The sequence below is a fragment of the Hypanus sabinus genome, chromosome 18, assembly GCF_030144855.1.
Source record: "Hypanus sabinus isolate sHypSab1 chromosome 18, sHypSab1.hap1, whole genome shotgun sequence".
NCBI lineage: Eukaryota > Metazoa > Chordata > Chondrichthyes > Myliobatiformes > Dasyatidae > Hypanus > Hypanus sabinus.
The window spans coordinates 71,132,071-71,152,263 of record NC_082723.1 but is presented as its reverse complement, the minus strand read 5'-3'; the positions used below and the strand labels follow the sequence as shown (position 1 = coordinate 71,152,263).

The following is a 20,193-nucleotide window of genomic DNA, read 5'->3' as shown; positions in this document are numbered from 1 at the left end:
TTTCCCCTCTCTGCTGAGGCCTGCGCGGCCTTCAACTGCATTAAAGCGGACATTGCCAAAGCTACGATGCATGCAGTGGACAAGACCGCTCCCTTCCAAGTGGAGTGTGATGCCTCCGATTTCGCTCTGGCTGCTACCCTTAATCAGGAAGGCAGACCAGTAGCATTCTTTTCTCGCACCCTCCAAGGCTCTGAAATTCGGCACTCCGCGGTGGAGAAAGAAGCCCAGGCCATAGTGGAGGCTGTTAGGCACTGGAGGCACTATCTTGCTGGCAAAAGATTCACTGTGCTGACCGACCAGCGCTCGGTTGCGTTCCTGTTCAGCAACCAACAGCGGGGCAAGATCAAAAATGATAAGATTTTGCGGTGGAGGATAGAACTCTCCACCTACACCTATGATATCCTGTACCGGCCTGGCAGACTCAATGAGCCCCCTGATGCCCTATCCCGGGGAACATGTGCTAGCACACAGTTCGACCAGCTGTACGCCCTTCATGCACAACTTTGCCATCCGGGGGTCACCCGATTTTACCATTTTGTGAAAGCTCGGAACCTGCCGTACTCCCTGGAGGACATCAGGACGATGACCAGGGACTGCCAAATTTGTGCCGAGTGCAAACCGCACTTCTACTGTCCTGACACGGCACAACTTGTCAAGGCCACCCGCCCTTTTGAACGCCTGAGTGTTGACTTTAAGGGCCCCCTTCCCTCCACTGACCGCAATGTCTATTTTCTCAGTGTTATTGACGAGTTCTCACGGTTCCCCTTTGCCATCCCCTGCCCCGACACCACTGCCACGTCCGTCATAAAAGCCCTGCGCCAGCTCTTCACTCTGTTCGGGTATCCCTGCTATATCCACAGTGATAGAGGGTCCTCCTTTATGAGTGAGGAGCTGCGCCAGTACTTGCTAGCTAGGGGCATTGCTACCAGTCGGACCACGAGTTATAATCCCCGGGGTAATGGCCAGGTAGAGCGGGAGAATGCCACAGTGTGGAAGGCCACACTTTTAGCCCTTAAGTCCAAAGGGTTGCCGGTCTCTCGATGGCAGGAGGTCCTCCCTGAGGCACTGCACTCTATCCGCTCTCTGTTATGTACGTCCACCAATGCCACCCCTCACGAACGCCTATTCTCTTTTCCCAGGAAGTCTGTCACTGGGACCACCCTACCAGTTTGGCTGACGTCCCCAGGGCCAGTGCTGCTCCGGAAACATGTGAGGAGCAATAAATACTCCCCGCTGGTGGAGAGGGTTCACCTTCTCCATGCGAACCCCTAGTATGCTTACGTGGTCTTACCTGATGGGCGGGAGGACACGGTCTCCATCCGCGACCTGGCACCCGCAGGTGCAGCAGACCACTACCCTGAAGGCTCTCCGGTAACTGTGAACCCTGCACCAGAGGTGACACCGTACTCACCAGGCCCTACACAGACTCCTCACGACTCTTGTATACCGGGCGTTTCGTACGCATTTATACCAGGCGCCTCGCACATGCATGAGGGATCACCGGCGCCTAGTGGGCAAGAACACGCGCAACCCCCGTCCCCTGTGCAATCGCCAATGTTGCCGGCACCTATGCGGTCACAGCCGGTGCTACGTAGATCGCAGCGACAGATTCGACCGCCTGATCGGCTTGACTTGTAAGAACCTTCGCTACATGAGGACTTTTTCAAACGAAGGGGGGGTGAATGTGGTGAACTATGTGCCTGTCGGGACACGCCCCTGCTGACTGCTCCTGTGGCTCCTCCCACAGGCCCCTGTATAAAGGAGACCTGCGGCCTGAAGATCGGCCTCAGTCTCCAGGACCTTGTATGATAGACACTCACTCCTGGTTCCTTCTTCCAGTCAATAAAAGCCGATATCTCGCCTACGTCTCAGTGTGAGTTATTGATGGTGCATCAGGAGAGAAAGCTTGTAACTCTGGTGGGGACAAACGATTTTGGGAATGGTGAGGCAGGAGTGCCCACAGGAAGGGTGTGGGACAGCTGGCAGAGGAGTGCCAGGGACTGGGGGGGGGGGGAAAGGGATTGGGCATGGGTGCAGACACATCCAGCCCTGAGATACCAGCAAGGTGATTTGATTCCAAACAATTGGTTTATTGATCATTAGAGAATGTCTCCCTGGTCCTTCCCACTCCCTTCCCTCTCCCTTCCACCCAACCATGATACTCCTCTCCCTGCCCCCTTCAGCAGAGACCCATATCAGAATCAAGTTTATCATCAGTCATTTGTCACAATTTTTTTTGTTTGCTGTAACAGTACAGTGCAATACATAAAATTACTACTTTCATCCCTACACCTTCCTACTCTCTATACTGTAGTATATACAATACAGTGCAAAAGTCTTAGGCACCCTAGATATATATATATATATATATGCACGTGCGTGTGTGTGTGTGTGTGTGTGCGCGCCCAGGACTTTTTGCATAGTACTGTATATAATGAATACAGTTGATCGCTGAAATTAAAAGTCTAAGTCAGACAACATGAACTAACTTACAGCAGAACACGGTAGGAGAGGATGGAAGGTGTAGCGAAGAAATCATTGGTAAAACAAAAAGAGGGCATGGAAATATAATAAGCAAAACTGAAGAAAATTCAGAAATGTTTTATAAATACAGAAGAAGTGCAATGATAATAGAGTGGGCCTATTAGAGACAAAGTGGCTAACCTGGGTGTGGAGACGGAGGAAGTGGTTAAGCTTGTTAAAAGTATATTTTGCAGCTAACTTTACGAAAGATGAAGAGAGTCACTCAAGCATGGGGTGTGATAAGCAGGGTATGGAAAAGTGATGCCTGTGTTGCAGTCATCTAAAATACAGAATGAAAAGCACATAAAAGTCACTTGTATTTCTTATCCAAACATGAGTGTAATTTGTTTTTGATGGTAGACGGTGCTTCTCTGCTCTTTCTGCTGAAGGCCAACAACTTCTTCAGCGAATACTGAAAATTGTTGATGGTTTCTGCAGCATTTAGGCAGCTGAACATTTGACTTATTTCTAAATGGTTCTCGTTATAGATGATTAATGCATCTTGTGTAACTTGCTTCCTACCACAACAACATCTCTTCCTAAACACAAGAGATTCTGAAGATGCTGACGATTCAAAACAACACAAAATGCTGGCAGAACTCAGGAGCTCAGGAAGCATCTGTGGAAATGAATAGACAGTCAACCTCTTAGGTCGAGACCCTTCTTTAGGACTCAGTTAACGATTTTCGTTAAGTTAATCAGATGGCAAATGCTTGATAAGCTCTTGAAGGGTAAATCACAAGTTCATATAGAAGATCGTTGTCAGAGGTTATAACGGCAGAATTATCACCAAATAAAATACTCCAGATAAGCATCTTTCAGACTTTGGCCATTGCCATGAGTCATGACAGGATGAAGTCTTTCATCTGATCTCACACATTTTTAAGCACCCAATTTGGAAATACTACGAGGAAGTCATCCATGGTATCTGATTCCATCTCTAACTTCAACTGGATTTTTTTTCTTTTAGAATAGCCTTATATAAGTTGCACCTAGACTTCTTGTATAGTTCTGGATCACCGGTCTTGAATGCCAGCAGACTACTGATCTTCTGGTTCATCCACGGCTTTTGGTTTGGGAATATCCAGTATGTTCTCGAAGGCACATGTTCAGCTAGTTAGGTTTTGATGAAGTTGGTGATAACTGAGGCATATTCATTCAGATCCAAAGATGAATCCCTGAATATTGTCCAGTCCACCAACTCAAAACAGTCCCATCAGCACTCCTCTGCCTCTCTTGACCATACCTTCTTGGTCCCCACCACTGGTTCTGCATTTTTTAGACTCTGCCTGTAGGTGAAGAGCAGAAGTACAGCCGGGTGATCTGACCTTCCAACGCACAGGCATGGGATGGCACGTTGGTAAGCATTCTTCATGGTGGTATAGCATAGAGTCAGTCATAGAAAAGTACAGCACAGAGAGCAGCCCTTCCAGCCCATCTACTCTATCCTGAAGTTATTTAAACTTCCTAGACCATCGATCTGCACCAGGACCAGAGTCTTCCATATCCTTACTATCCAAACTTGGCTTAAAAGTTGAAATTGAGCTCACATGCACCACTTGTGCTGGTAGCTCATTCCACGCTCTCTTGACCCTCTGAGTGATGGTGTTTCCCCCATGTTCCCCTTAAACTTTTCACTTTTCACCCTTAACCCATAACCTCTGAGTGTAGCCCCACCCAACCAGTGGAAAAAGCTGCTTACTTTTACCCTATCAATACCCCTCATAATTTTGCATGCCTCTATCAAATCTTCTCTCAATCTTCTATGTTCCAACGAATAAAGTCCTGACTTATTCAGTCTTATAACTTGGATCCTCCAGTCTCAGCAATATCCTTGTAATTTTTCTCTGTAGTCTTTCAATCTTATTTACATCTTTCCTGTAAGTAGGTGACCAAAATTGCACACAATACACCAAATTCAGCCTCACCAACATCTTATTCAACTTCAACATATCATCCCATTTCCTATACTCAACACTTTGACTTATGAAGGCCAATGTGCCAAAAGCTTTCTTTACAAACTTATCTACTTGTGAGGCCACCTTCAATGGATTATAGATCTGTATTCCTAGATCCCTTTACACACATGAAAACATTAAAAATTGTGAAGGATTACAGAAGGAACAAACTGGAAAAAAAAAATCCTCTAACAGAGAGGTTAAAAACTATGTAATACAGACTTTAAATGATTGGTGGAAAGATCAGAAGAGAAATGAGGCATTTTTTTTCCACCAAATGGGCTGTAGGAGTCTGAAACTACTTGAAAGGGCAATAGAAGCAGAAATCTTGATTACACTTAAAAGAAAAGTTTGGATGTGTACTTGGAGACATGATCTACAGTATAAAAACACAGGCTTAATGTTGAAAATCAGGATTAAATTTGGGGCCATTTCTCAGCCTAAACAGATAGAATGGATTGAATCTGTGATGTGAGTTTTCTGAGATTTTATTTTAAATTGTCTAAACACGTTCAAAGAAGCTGAGGTGTCTTTTCTGGAGGAGAGATCATTTTCTACTGTTGGCAGTGAAAAAGTAAATTAATTTGCAGTTAATTTGTTTGATAAAGTACATTATACTTCACTATGCAAAACTGATTTTTTTAATGAGATAATTGTGTGGTTTTAAGCTATTTGAGCTGGAGTAATTTAATGATAGATGTAAAAATTTAGCTTTGCAGTTTTCCAGTATTTTGGATATTTGAAAGTAAAGAGAGCTTGATTTAAGCTGACAAAATCATTTCTAAAATTACAGAACACAGTCAGGTATGGATGCCAGTCTTGGCAAATTGGAGAACTCAATGAACTATACTCAGTGGTCACTTTATTAGATACAGGAATGTACTGAACAAAAGTAGCCACAGGAGTGGAATCCAGTGTGGTCTTCTGTTGCTGTAGTTCATTCACATCAAGGTTCGATGTGTCGTGCATGCAGAGATGATCTTCTGCACATCACTGTTGTAATGCGTGGTTAATTGTTTTTGCCAACGGAATTGCCACTCACTGGATGTTTTTTGCACCATTCTCTGTAAACTTGTGTGTGAAATTCCCAGGAGATCTGCAATTTCTGAGATAGTCAAACCATCCTGTCTAGCACCAACAATCATTCTATGGTCAAGGTAATTTCTTCCCCATTTTGATGTTTGGTCTGAACAACAAATGAACCTCTTTGCCAAGTCTGCATGCTTTTATGTACTGAGTCGCTGCTACATGATTTGATGATTAAATATTTGCGTAAATGAGGTGTATAGGTAGATCAAATAAAGTGGCTACTGAGTGCACATTTATATTTGATAGCAGGATTCAAATAAATAAGACACTCAAGCTAATATGAACTTCTGACTATGGTGTAAAATGTTCTCATCTACCTTAGATGTGTATCATAAATAGATAGACAAGTCCAAACTTCCCTTAGTCCAAGATAAACTAATATTTCCAAAAAAAAATCTCTCCTTAGGTTACAATTATTGAGGAGAACAAGAATGACAGTAATGGGATGGCTGCATAATTATATCAGCCTGCATTTGCAAAGAATTATATGGTTCCCCTAACATTGAAAAAATATTCCAGTATACCTAATGGGTGCATTATCAAACAAAATATGATACTGAGTTAAGTGGAGAGGTATTAAATTAGCTGGTCAGTCTGGAAGTGGAATCAGAATAGTTGGAGATAAGAGATAACAACGGACACAATAAAATGTTAGAATAATTTATGAGTCCCCAGTCCCCAACAGCATTGACTGCAGAGAACATTAACTTCGAGATGGCATAATGGCCTGGCGCCAAATGGTACTGCTGCCACATAGCTCTCTGCCACAATCTGAGCTTGACCCGACCTTGTCAGCATAAGTAAGGTGAGAGGAACTTCTTTTGCCTGAGGGTGGTGAATCTGTGGAATGTGTTGACAAGTCATTGGGTATATTGAAAGCAGAGGTTGAAAGGTTCCTGATTCGAAAGGTACTTGCAGAACTAACATTGGAAGACCAGTCTCTTAGCTTTGTTTTGTCTCATTCTGCTTGCTTTTCTCCCCCAAATGCAATGTTTCTGCTTGTAAATTAATTTCAGTTATAGTACAGACAAATAGCTTTTCTTCAATTATAAATTTGATTATCTCTACAAAAATCCAGCTTTTAATCGGTTTTGATGATATCATTGATTTTTAGAATAGGAATGTGGAGGAATTTCTCCAGAGGGTGGTGAATCAGCGGAATTCATTGCCACAGATGGTCAAGGAGGCCATCACTGGGAATATTTAAAGTGAAGGTTGCTAAGTTGTTTCTTGCCTCTCAAAGTCCAACCCTACATTTCCATTGTGAGAGGTGAAAACAGGTAAGGTTAACCAACAGGGCTCTGGAGAAGATCTGCAGGCTAATCCCCTGTACTGTGGATACAATAGATTACAAAAATGTTGATGAATTCCAACCATGCCATCAACTTTGTGAGGACGTTGGAGATGGGAGGTCATTGATGGCCAATGCTCCACTGGGAGCTAAGGGTCTTGAAAGAAGATGGGTATTTAATTCTTAAGGGTGTCAAAGGCACCTTTTGGGTTGAGAGGGATAATAAATTAGATGAATGACAGAGCAAACCTGATGCACTAAATGGCCTAATTCTGCTATGTTTCATGGGAAAAGTAGTGGAACAAGACTGATAGGTGTGCTCTTAAAGCAGGCACCTCTCTCTGTTCTATAAGTAAATATAAAAGCATCTTACAATGAAGGTAATGGGATTGATGCCCCAGCTGGGATTAATTTCTAACCAGTACTTTTGCCAGTTAGACAGCAGAACAAAAAGATCCAAATACAAAATATCCATGGAGTCACAACAGGCTGCAAATGCTAGAATCTGGAGCTAAAAAAGAAATGTGGGAAGAATAATCAACAATTCGGGTCAGGGCCAATGCAGTGTCTTGACCTGAAACGTTGATCATTTCTTTACTTTCACAGATGCTGCCCAAGCCACCAAATTCTTTCAGCAGTTTACCTTTTGCCATAAGACAACCAGAAAATACTTCAGTTAGAAACGTAAGTTCTAAACTTAAAGTTGAAGCCATTATAAAGGGGGTAGGTTAAAAATGGCAAAGGTTTGATCAGGGATAAACAAAAATTCATTTATTTTAATACATTCTAATCAACAGATCAGGTGGCAGTGTAGAGATATGTCTCCACCAAACGAGTTGTAAGGTGCTCCTCCTCTCTGCTAGCCTACAGGTCACCATTGGCCAAGGTGTAGCACCTGCTTAGCCCCTCTCTCAACCCACCCACCCCCCCCCCACCAGATCAGGGTCACATGAAGCCATGGGAGCAGGGGGTGGATGATCGTTTGAGCAGCCGGTGCAGATCACAAGTCCTGGTTATGTGACCACTGACACCAGGCATACAATCTCTGAAGAGTATTGATAATGGCTGGCGTCACCAGTCTTGTAAAGACACTGCCCAGAAGGTGGCATTGGAAAACCACTTCTGTAGAAAAATTTGCCAAGAACAATCACTGTCAAAGACCATGATCGCCCATTACACACAACGATGATGATGATGAATCAACAAATGAGTTAAGGTGAAATATTAAGAGGAACACGAGAAGGAACGTCTTGATTCAAAGGGCGGTGAGAATGCCAGGGAAAGAGGTGGATACGAGTTCAATTTCAACATTTAATGGAAGTTTGGATAAGTACATGGATATGAAGATATAGAAGGTAAATGCAAGCAGGCTTTTTCCATTGAGGTTGGGTGAGATGAAGACGAGAGGTCATAGGTTGGGGGTAAAAGGTGAAACACTGAAGGTGAACCCTTCGGAGTGGGGGAGCTTATTCACTCAGTGGGCAGTGCGAATGTGGAACAAACTGCCAGCAGAAGTGGTGGGTGCAGGTTTGATTGCATCATTTAAGAGAAGTTTCCATAGGACATGAATGGGAGGGATATGGAAGGCTATGGGTCCAGGCGAATAGGCCTAAACAGAATTATTGTTTGGCACAGATTAGATGGGTTGGTCTTCCTGTGCTGTAGTGCTTTATTACTCTGAAGATAATTCTAAAAAAACAAAAAAAAAGTAACTTGCACATGTTTGAAACACTCAGCAGATCAGACAGAATCAGTGGCAGGAGGAACCAAGATTATATTTCAGGTTAAAGTTCCTTCAGTAGAACTGGGAAATAAGAAAATAAGTTTGTTTTCATTGGGATTAATAGGACAAAGTAAACATACCATATAGCTTAAGATCAGGGTCTCTGAGGGTATCAGGTGTATACAGATAATTAATAAAGGAAGTAGAAAGGGGCATGTAAAAGCTGTGAAATGCAGGTTAGAATTGCTTATGAAAGTTGAAACTAAAAGGAGGACGTTGGAAATGCACACAAGATCTGGTAGAGTCTGAGGGAGAGAAAAAAAATGGAGTCAAAAATAATAACTCAAATTTTCTCTTCATACACTTGATTTGATCGGCTTGCCACTCCCAACATTTTCCTTTTGGTTTGGGTTTGAGCTACAACTTTTCAATTCACCTTTGTGTGTTTTCCCCTCTGTCTGTGTCCTTATTAATGAAGCAGCTCCATAAACAGTAGAAATATTCAGCCTCCCATATTCACAGATATTCCCTTTGATCCATCTGCCACTTTCCACACTCCGTTCCCCACTACTACCCCTCTCCACCTCAGTTCTGATAAAGGAACGTTGATTTAAAACATCAACTCTGCTTCCCCTGCCACAGGTGCAGCCTGACATGCCAAGTGCTTCTTGCATCTTTGTTTTTAGAACCACAAATCGACAACACGGGATCAGGCCCTTTGGCCCACAATGTTGTGCCAAGCTGGGATGCACAATAGACAAAACAAGTAAAGGGATGGCAATGATTTAGTAAGAACAATGAACTCGTAATTAATATTAGTGCATAAAAGTACTGGAGAAGGTAAAATAAGTTCTAAAAACTGACAAATCCCTTCAATCTGATGGGCTGTATTTTAAAAAAAAGTAACAGCTGCAGGAAAAGTAAATGCATTTAGGATGAAGTTCCAAGCTCCCTTATAAATTGAAACAGTCGCAGTGGATTGGATAGCAACATATTGCTGTTAGAAATGAATTAATGTAAAAATAGGGTATCAGAGACCAGTTACAGTGGCATTATTTAATGGAAAAAGCTAGAATCAAATGCCAAGGTCACAATACTACCAAGACATTTAGAAAATCATATGATTGAAGTCAACGAGAATGAGAGTGGAAGGTGAGTGGGTGCTTAGTGTCGTCGGCCTACATGTGACTGGTCTGTTTCCCTCTCACTCGCTGCTGCCAAGGGATGGTGCCCAGCATGTGACTGGTCTGTTTCCCTCTCGCTTGCTGCTGCCAAGGGATGGTGCCCAGCATGTGACTGGTCTCTTTCTCACCCTCTCACTCGCTGCTGCTGGATGACAGTGCCTGCATTTGACCAATTTCTCTCTCGCTCAATGCTGTAGGAGACTTGAGTCTTGGGCAAGGTTTAATCAACCCAGTTTGTGGACTGGACTCCATAGTTTATGTTATGATCTGCTCCTAGTTTCTCCTCTCTTTTTTTACAGTCACTTGGTGTGATTTTGATCGGGGCAGACTAGCTCTGTGGCCTGCAGTCAATGAATGACTCAGTGCTCAACTGAACTGAACTGAACTGAACTGAACTGAATATTCCTAGACTGTTTCAATGACTCTGTGGTTTGATGTTTTATATTTAGTGTTTTTCACTCAATTTTGTCATTTCTGCAATTTGTTTTTTTTTGTGTGTTGGGCGTGTAATGTTTTCTTTGAAAGGTGTTTTTTTTTGTTTGGTGGCTCTTTGTGGGAAGACGAATCTCAGGGTTATATACTGCATAAATAGTTTGATAAATAAATGTACTTTGAATCTTTGATAATTAGCACAGTAGTGTTGAGGGTAGTCTAATACTATTACAGGGCCAGCCACCTTGTTCAAATCCACCACTGTTTGTACTACACGATTATGCAAAATTTTAAGCACACATAAGCAGCTAGGATGCCCAAGACCTTTGCACAGTACTGTATAGATTTATGTATTGTCCTGTACTGCTGCGCAAAAGTAACAAATTTCATGCCATATGTGAGTGATGATAAACTGATTCTGACATGGGTCTCTATTATGGACTGAGAGTGGGAAGGTGGCAGGGAGAGGGGAATCACAGTTGGGAAAAGGGGAAGGGAGAGGGGAGGGAGTGGGAAGCACCAGAGAGACACTCTCTAATGATCAATAAACCAATTATTTGGAATCAAATGATCTTGCCTGGTGCCTGCACCCGTGCCACCCCTTGCACTCATCTGCCATTTGTCCCACACCTCTCCTGCAGGATTCCACCTTTGCCATTCCCGACAACCTTTGCCCTCACCAGATTTACAAACTCACTCTCCGCACCATGTTGACAACTACAGTACTGTGCAGAAGTCTTAGGCACCCTAACTATATATTTGTGCCCAGGACTTTGGGACAGTACTGTACATTCTTTAGGGCACTCTTGTTTCTTCCTACATCCAAAGATGTACAGGTTAGTAGGTTAACTGGTCACATGGGTATTAATGAGCAGCGCAGGCTTGTTGGGTCAGAAGGTCCTGTGCTGTATCTCTGAAAAAACCTGGGTTCAATCATGACTCAGTGTTGTTTCAGTTTCCTCCCACCTTCTAGAGATGTGCAGATTGATAGTCAGAAACAGGCCTTTCAGCTCATCTAGTTCATGTCGAGCCATTTAAACTGCCTAGTCCCACTGATGGCCAATGCAGGACATTATAAGCTGCTGCAGTGTTACAGCAAGTTACAGAACGTACGGGGAATACGGGAGCAAATGAGATGAAACTAATCAGGAGCATATTTAGCGACTGTATGACCCTCTTTCAAAGATTATTTTGCCAATTAATTCTGAGTTTTTAAACTAGAACATAGAACAGTGCAGCACAGGAACAGGTCATTCAGCCCACAACGTTATGCTGAAATGTGTTAAAAGCAATATCAAAACCATCCAAACACTAATTCCTCCTACCTACCACCATACCAGGCAGTGCATTCCAGACATCCACCACTCCTTGAGTATAAAAAACTTAGCCCTCACATCCCCTTTTAACCTACCTCCTCTCACCTTCAATGCATGTCCTCTAGTATTAGACATTTCAACCCTGGGAAGCCCTGATGAGTAAATTTAATGATGACATCAAAATTGGTGTGTGGTGGATGGTGGAGAAGCTTGTCCGAGGTTGCAACAGGATCTAGATAAAGGAATGGCTGATGGAATTTAATTTGGGCAAGGCAAAGATGCCTTTTTAGAAAGTTAAACCAGGGCAGGATGCAAAGAGTAAAGAACCGAGGCACTTATGCTAACCAAGATGCCTTCCCCAACTAGCCACATTTATCTGCATTTGACCCATATCCTTCTAAACCAGGGGTTCCCAGCCTTTTTAAATGCCATGGACCACTACCATTAACCGAAGATTCTGAGGACCCTAGGTTGGGAACCCCTGCTCTACACCTTTCATATCCATGAACGTGTCCAGATATCTTTAAGACATTGTAATTGTTCCACTTACTCTACCACTTCCTCTGACAGCTTATTCCATATACTTAACACACCGAAACTTGCCTCTCAGGCCCTCTTTAAATCATCTTAAACCATGTATTTATGGTTTTAGGCTCGTCCACCCTGGAAAAGGACTGTGATCATCTACTTTACCTGTGCCCCTCAAGATTATGTCATCCCTCAGCCTCCCTCACTTCAGAGAAAACAGTCCTGGCTTATCCAGTTTTCCCTTATAATTCACAGAACACTACAGCACAGTACAGGCCCTTCAGCCCAAGATGCCATGTCAAACTTATAACCTCTGCAAAGATCAATGTAACCCTACCCTCCTACACAGACCTCCATGTTTATATTGTGCCCAAGTTTCACAAATGTCCCTAATATATCTGCCTCCAACACCACCACCCAGCTCCAGCATCTGTGTAAAAAAAAAGTTACCTCTGACATCCCCTCATACTTCCCTCAATCACCTTAAAATTATACCCTCTGGTAGCCATTTCTGTTGTGGGGAAAAAGTATCACTGCCTATCCAAAGAAATCATCATGCCATATGTCTTCTCCAGGAAACCATGTACTTGCATCCCTAGGTGTCTCCATTCTACAGCTTACCCAAGAGCCGTGTCCTTTATTGTGCACATACTGCCCTGGTTTAACGTCCCAAAAGGCATCTTTGCATTTGTCTAAATTAAATTCCATCAGCCATTCCTTACTTAGATCCTGATGTAACCTTAGACAACCTTCTCCACTGTCCACACCATCAATTTTGCTGTCATCCTCAAATTTACTCACATCACTTTCATTCTCAAATCGTTAATATATGTGGCAAACCAAACAGGATCCAGCGCCAATTCCTGCAACACAATGTCCACCAATTGGATAAGCAACTCTGATTCCTTCCAGATAATTACCTGACTAGTTCATCCTAGCTCCCATGTGATCTCACATTCCACATCAGTTTACCACGTGGGACCTCATCAAAAGCCTAGCAGATAATGCCTACTATACTGCCCTCAATCCTCCTGATCATCTCTTCCAAAAATGTAATTAAATCCATGAGGTATGATCTCTCAGGTCCAAAGCCATACTGACTACACCTAGTCAGCCCTTGCATTTCCAAATGTATACAGGCCCTGTCTAAAATACCTCTAGCAACTTGTTTCTTTTTTGCTTTAAATCTTGTCTCTCAGAATACCCTTGGGTAACTTATCCACCACTGATCATGGCTCACTGGCCTGTGGTTCCCCAGTTTGTCCTTGTAGCCCTTCTTAAATAAAGGCACAACACTGGCCAACTTTCACCTTCTGTTACCACACCCATGTCAACAGAAGAAACAAAAATCTCTGCCAGGACCCCAGCAATTTCTTCACTTGCTTCCCACAACTTGGTCAAGTCCCAGGGTCACCTTTATGTGCATCAAGACTACCAACACCAAAAGGCATCTTTGATAAGAGTTTAACAGAAGTGTATAAAATAAGAGACATAAAAAGAAAGGACAGCCGCTGCCTTTTTCCAATGGGGTTGGGGGGGAATATCAAAGGTAGTTTTTTTTAAACATAGAGAGTGGTGTGTGCATGGAATGTCTTGCCAGGGATGATGGTAGAGGCAAATACATTAGGGATATTTAAGAGACTCCTAGATAGGCACATGAGTGAAAGGAAAATGGAATGTTAAATAGGAGACATGGCTCCACACACTGATGACCATACTGCTTCTTAAGGGGCCTTTTCTTTCCTTAGTTACCCAACAATGTTATGTAGGCCGCAGTTAAGATAAATGAGGTGCTGTTCTGAGAGAGATTGATTGAATAGATGTCCATGGATCCCTTGGTTAATGGTAGGGGTCCATGGCATAAAAAAAGGTTGGGAACTCCAATCTAAATGGAAAATATTGGTCTATGGAATAGATCTCAAGACAACTAGCAAGTTATTTAGTAATGAGATGTGGAGAGATTCCTTTGAAAATGGTAGAAGCCCATATTGGGATATTGGAGACTTAAAATTATTAGATTTTTGGGTAATAAAAGAACCACAGAGCTGACAAACTTGGAGGGGGAACTCTTTAAAACTTATCAAATATTGATAGGTCTGGACAGTGTAGATGTAGGGAGAGTGTTTCCTATAGTGGGACAGTCTAGGACCAGAAGGCACAGCCTGAGGCTAGAGGGACGCCATTTAGAACAGAGGAGGAATTTCTTTAGCCAGAGGGTAGTGAACTTGTGGAATTCATTGACACAGGCGGCTGTGGAGGCCAAGCCAATGAGAATATTTAAAGTGGAGGTTGAGAGGATTTTGGGGAGAAAGCAGGAGAATAGGGTAGAGATGGATAATAAATCAGCCATGATAGAATGGCAAAGCTGACTTGATGGCTCAAATTGCCTAATTCTGCTCCTATGTCTTATGGACTTGAAGTGAAGGATTGGCTATGAACGTAGAACAGTACCGGTCCTAAGGCCAATATTGTCCTGAACTTTTAACTTACTCTAAGATCAACATAACCCTTCCCTCCCACTTAAGCCTCCATTTTTCTTTTATCTATGTGCCTATCTAAAAATCTCTTAAATGTTCCTAGTGTATCTACCTTTACTACCACCTGACAGCCTATTCCACACCCCCAACACACTCCATGATCACTAATCCCTCCAAATGGTAGCAAAGTCTCTACAGTTATGGCTTCTTGAGACTCCTATTCTCAAGAGGCCATAACTGAAGAAACGCAGAGATTGTAAAGTACCACTGAACATTACAAATGACAAAGATGGGCAAGGCCACAGATACATACTAACATGAAGATATAGTTAGAGTCTTAGTTGCTTGGGGCTGTTGTAGGCTGTAAGAGACCTGATGGACCAGTGGTACCTAGAATGAATTGGGTTTTGGGCAACAAAATTTGGATAAGCTCAGCTTGAAAGAGAAGGCAATCAAGAGAACACTGCAACTGTCAAATCAGAGACTTCAAAGGCAGATGGATTGAAACAGAGGGGGAGGAAGGAAAAATAGAAAAGGATACAAGTGCTTTTGGCCATAAAGTGGATTCATCATTTGAAGCTCCGCTCAAAATGAAGCAGATGGCTGAACTTACAAAAAGTTCAGCTTAAATGACAAGATCTTTCCAAACATATCACTGCTGTCCAATTTGCAATTTTCCTTGAGCAATGTTTATGGTTTATATACAAGTGAACAAGTGAATTATTTGCCAATCTTGTGCTTAATCTTCCAATGCATTGGTAGTGATGGGAGATAGGGAAGTAGGAGAAACAGACATGGTTTTATGCTACGCTTCAAGAAATTAATAAACTTGATTCTTATTTTAGGTTATGATGCACTCTGTATAAAACTAAAAAAACAATTGGAATGAAAAGAAACGGATCAAAAGTCTTCTCAGGAGTTCCTAGAATAACTTCAGTAGGAAATGGGAAAAAAATCATAGTGGGAAAGATTTTGTGTGTTCACCACTTAAGTTCTGGTACTAAACAAGGATAAAATTGTGAACACCCTAATTTGATAAGACCAGAAGACAGAGAAGCAGAATTAGGCCATTTGGCCCATCTTAGTCTGCTCCACCATTATGCCTCTCAACCTCATTCTCCTGCTTTCTCCCCATAACCCTTGACGCCCTGACTAATCAAGAACCTATCAACCTTTGCTTTAAATATACTCAATAACTTGGATTCCACAGCCATCTGTGGCGAATTTCACAGATCCACCACCAACTAGCTAAAGAAATTCCTCTTCAAGCAACACACACAAAATGCTGGTGGAATGCAGCAGGCCAGGCAGCATCTATAGGGAGAAGCACTGTTGACGTTTCAGGCCGAGACCCTTCGTCCTGACGTTTCAACCTGATGTTTCCGATCTCGGCCCGAAATGTCGACAGTGCTTCTCCTTATAGGTGCTGCCTGGCCTGCTGTGTTCCACCAGCATTTTGTGTGTGTTGCTTGAATTTCCAGCATCTGCAGTTTTCCTCGTGTTTGCTTTTTAAATTCCTCTTCATCTCTGTCTTAAAGGGGCAACTTTGTATTTTGAGTCTGTGCCCTCTGGCTCTAGACTCTCCCATTATAGGAAACATCCTCTCCACATTCATGCTATCTAGTCCTTTCAATATTCAATAGGTTTCAAAGGCATTGTGATACTGAATCAGAAACAGGAAGTGACCTTGCCTTTAGCACAAGCACTCCTTACCCAGAATACAACAAAAAAATGTCGATTCTGGAAGTAATATAACATTTACTCTCCTTACCTGACACTATTAAGACTGCTGAAAGGTATCTGGTGGTGAATCTGGTGATGGGAAGGAGGCTGTGTATGAATTGGAGGCACGGGATAATGCTGCGGCAGTTGTGGCTGTAGCTGTGGCGTTGGTTGTCTTGATTGTGGCTGTGATGGATGTATGACCTCCTTTGCTGTCGGACTTGCTGTGCTATTGGGAACACACGTTGAAGGCGGTGGTGGAACCACAACAGCTGGTGGGCTTGGGACCAGTGGCACAAAGGGTGTCTCTTTGCTTTGTTCCTGGCTACGTTCTAGTCCAGATATCTTGGAAACACCTGGTCCTTTCGCCTCAGGTTTCTCATTCGACGTCAGGCTGCTTCCAGTGAAGCTTGGACCTAGGAAATTAGAATAAACCAAAGCCTGTAGTTGTAGCGGTATATTTTCATGCTTAACCATCATCACTGACCCCACCTCTCTGAGGAATAAAGTCAGCTTTAATATCTCACTCCTAATTATTGTTAAATGCCTGTCGATTCAAGAGTTCACCGAGCACACATTCTAGCATAAAATGATTATGTTGCAGTTGAGCTTTGGAAAGTTCACAGTCTCTTTTCCCCACTGTGCACTGATCAAAATCCTCAACTCTTTCATGCCTGTTAATATTTAAGGATTAATTAAATGTAGGGTTTTATCAGAGATGTAATAGCATTTCCCACAATTTATTAAAATCTACCTGTTTAAACCGCCAAAGAGGCCAATCTCCCAGCCCTGCGGTCCAAGCATAATCCATTTGCACAAATTACAATTAAATGAATGTGAGGGTGGCAGAGCAGCATGGATATTAACACTAATTGTTGTCTAGCTTCACACAGCACAGCCTTGCTGCAATTTACTTAATGAAAATCTGTTTAGTTTAATTGCTTTGATACCATTCCCTTTATCTCAATGAATGTACGTGCTAAGCCAGCTTCGCCGGCCGCGCTCTGCTTCAGTAATGGTCTGTACGAGAAGGCCAGTGTTTATGTCTCTGAGCCTAATCTCCTTGCTCAAAAAATATAACATTCCAGCTGGCTTAAAATGGTTTGAATTAGACAGTCTTAAGTAAACAAAGTCAAGTGTAATGAAAAACATCTTTGAAACAGAAGCCAAACTTAAGGTATTAAAGGAATTTGCAACTAAACTTAGATTCACTTCTAATTTAGTTTTCCTACATTTCTAAGCATCTAGCGTCATAGAAAAGTACAACGCAGAAACAGGCCCTTTGGCCCATCTAGTCCATTTAACTTGACTACTGTCATGCACCTGGACCATAGACCTCCATGTACCTATTCAAACTTCACTTAAATATTGAAATAGAGTTCGCATGCAACACCTGTGTTGGCAGCTCGCCCACCACACTCTCACAACCCTCTCTAAGTGAAGAGGTTTTTCCTCATGCTCTCCTTAAACTTTTCACATTTCACCCATAACCTCTTAGTTGTAGTGTCACCGAACCTCACTGGAAATGCTCTGCTTGCATTTAATCTAACTAATATCTGCTATGGTTTTTATTAAATTATAAATATATTTAGAGATGCAGCACGGTAACAGGCCCTTCCAGTCCAACTAGCCCACATTGCCTAATTACATCCATGTGAGCAATTAACCTACTAACCAATATATCTTTACACTATGGGGGGGGGGGGCAGAGCACCCAGAGGAAACCCAAGCGATCATGGGGAAAACATATAAACTCCTTACAGGTCGTGGCAGGAATTGAACCCAGGTCGCTGATGCTGTAATAGCATTGCACTAATCACTACACTATCACTCTCCACTGCTACCGATCACTGGTAAAGCCCACCCCTCACCCCAACCACTGAGCACAATTACAAGGAGGGTTGTCACAGTAAAGCAACACCTATCATCAAAGACCCCTGCCACCCAGGCCCTGCTCTCTTCTCACTGTTGCCATCAGGGAGAAGGTACAAGAGCCTCAGGATCCACACCACCAGGTTCAAGGACAGTTACTACCCCTCAATTGTCAGGCTCTTGAACCAGAGGTTAACTACACTTGCTCCATGACTGAACTGTTCCCACAACCTATGAACTCACTTTCAAGGACTCTTCATCTCATGTTCTCAATATTTATTATCTATTATAAATATTACTCTGTTTATTTTTTTAATTTGCACATTAATTACCAGCATCCAGGAAATCTTCAAGGAGCAATGCCTCTAAATAGCAGCATCCATCATTAAGGACCCCCATCACCCAGGACATGCCTTCTTCTCATTGTTACCATCAAGGAGGAGGTACAGAAGCCTGAAGGCACACGTTCAATGATTCAGGAACAGCTCCTTCCCCTCCACCACCCAATTTCTAAATGGACACTGAACCCATGAACACCACCTCACTACTTTTTACTTCTATTTTTGCATGACTTATTTATTTTTACATATAAATATTACATCGTATTGATTGTTGCACAAAGAGAACTTTCACAACACATGCTGGTTAAATGAAGTCTGATTCTGATTTAGATTGGTTGTTCATCTTGTGTGTGGGTTTTCATGGATTTTATTGTGTTGCTTTGTATTTACTATGAATGCCCACAGGAAAATGAATCTCAGTGTAGTATATAGTGACCCTTTCCATCTGAGAGAAATGCTGCTGTCAGTTTTCCCTCTGACATGCCACCTGTAACTGACAAAAGCAAACTGATTCTGCCCTTCCCGTTATCATGCAAGGGAAAGCAGTTTCTGAAAACAGCCTCTGACTGAGATAAGGACTTGGCAACTGAAGAATATCAGGAAGATGCCAGAATTTTGCCACTGTGGCACCATCTGCACACTTAGCGGCTGGTCAGTTTTAAATGTATACAGTCAGGCTCGCAACAGCAGTAACATACCGAGGGATCTTGAAGCCCAAGTCCATAGCTGACTTAAAATTGGAACACTAGCTGATTATGAAATAAAGGCACGTGGCTTGCCGGCCTGCACTGGTTAGGCCATGGAGAACAAGAATAAAGAACTTTGGCTGAGCTGTATTTGGAGTATTATGTACAATTCTGGTTGTTCTATTACAGAAAGGACATGGAAGATCTGGGTGGAGTACAGAACAGGTTTATCAGGATGCTGCCTTGAATAGTGGGTATAAGCTGTAAAGAAAGATTAGGCATTTATTTATTGGTTAATCGATTGAGATACAGTGCAGAGAAGGCCCTTCTGGTCCTTCGAGCCACACTGCACAGCAATCCCCTGATATAACCCTAGACTAAACACGGGACAATTTACAATGAGCAATTAACCTACCAACCAGCACGTTTTTGGACTGTGGGAGGAAACTGGAGCACCCACGGGAAACACACATGGTCACAGGGAGAACATACAAGCTCCTTACAGATGGCCGCAGGAATTGAACCTGGGTTGCTTGTACTGTAAAGCATTGTGCTAGCCACTACACTACCTGCCACTTTTGTTTACAGTAGAAATGGTGTTGCTTTGGTGAAATCAGATGCGTGAATGGTGTACAGAGTATTGATGAAAGTAGTACAATTGTTTGTACGTTATTAGTTTAGGCAGATTGTGTTTGTCTATGATTGTGACGGAGATGAAGATCAGACCACATTTTATGAGTAATTAATGCAGAAAACCAGGTAACTGCAAAGGGTTCACAAACGTTTTCCTACAAATGTATATGTGCCTCAGACTTTTGCACTGATTTGTATATGTAGATATCTACATGTGTTCCACGTGCCCTTCCACTCGCTTTGTAGAGTACATTTCCCTGAAGCCATTCGCCAACCTCACTTCGTATCAACAGCAGATGCATTAATTACATTTGGCCCCTCAGGAGCATTCCCTGTGGGCAACTAACCAGATGTATACCACTACTTATCCCCAGGATCAGTGTCTGGGCAGTTCTCCCCTTCCCTGATGTCTCTCAGT

The 20,193-nt window shown here is 42.7% G+C and overlaps 1 protein-coding gene across 14 annotated transcripts in view; it reads right to left on the bottom strand.

Annotated features, from left to right (window-relative positions):
* fbrsl1 (fibrosin-like 1) overlaps nucleotides 1-20,193 on the bottom strand; it is a 1,000,035-nt gene that overhangs the window by 54,916 nt on the left and 924,926 nt on the right. For all 14 annotated transcript variants that reach the window (XM_059994617.1, XM_059994618.1, XM_059994619.1 and 11 more), the window contains one exon: nucleotides 16,293-16,659. In XM_059994617.1, coding sequence (XP_059850600.1) covers nucleotides 16,293-16,659 — 367 coding nt within the window. The remainder of the gene's footprint in view (nucleotides 1-16,292; nucleotides 16,660-20,193) is intronic.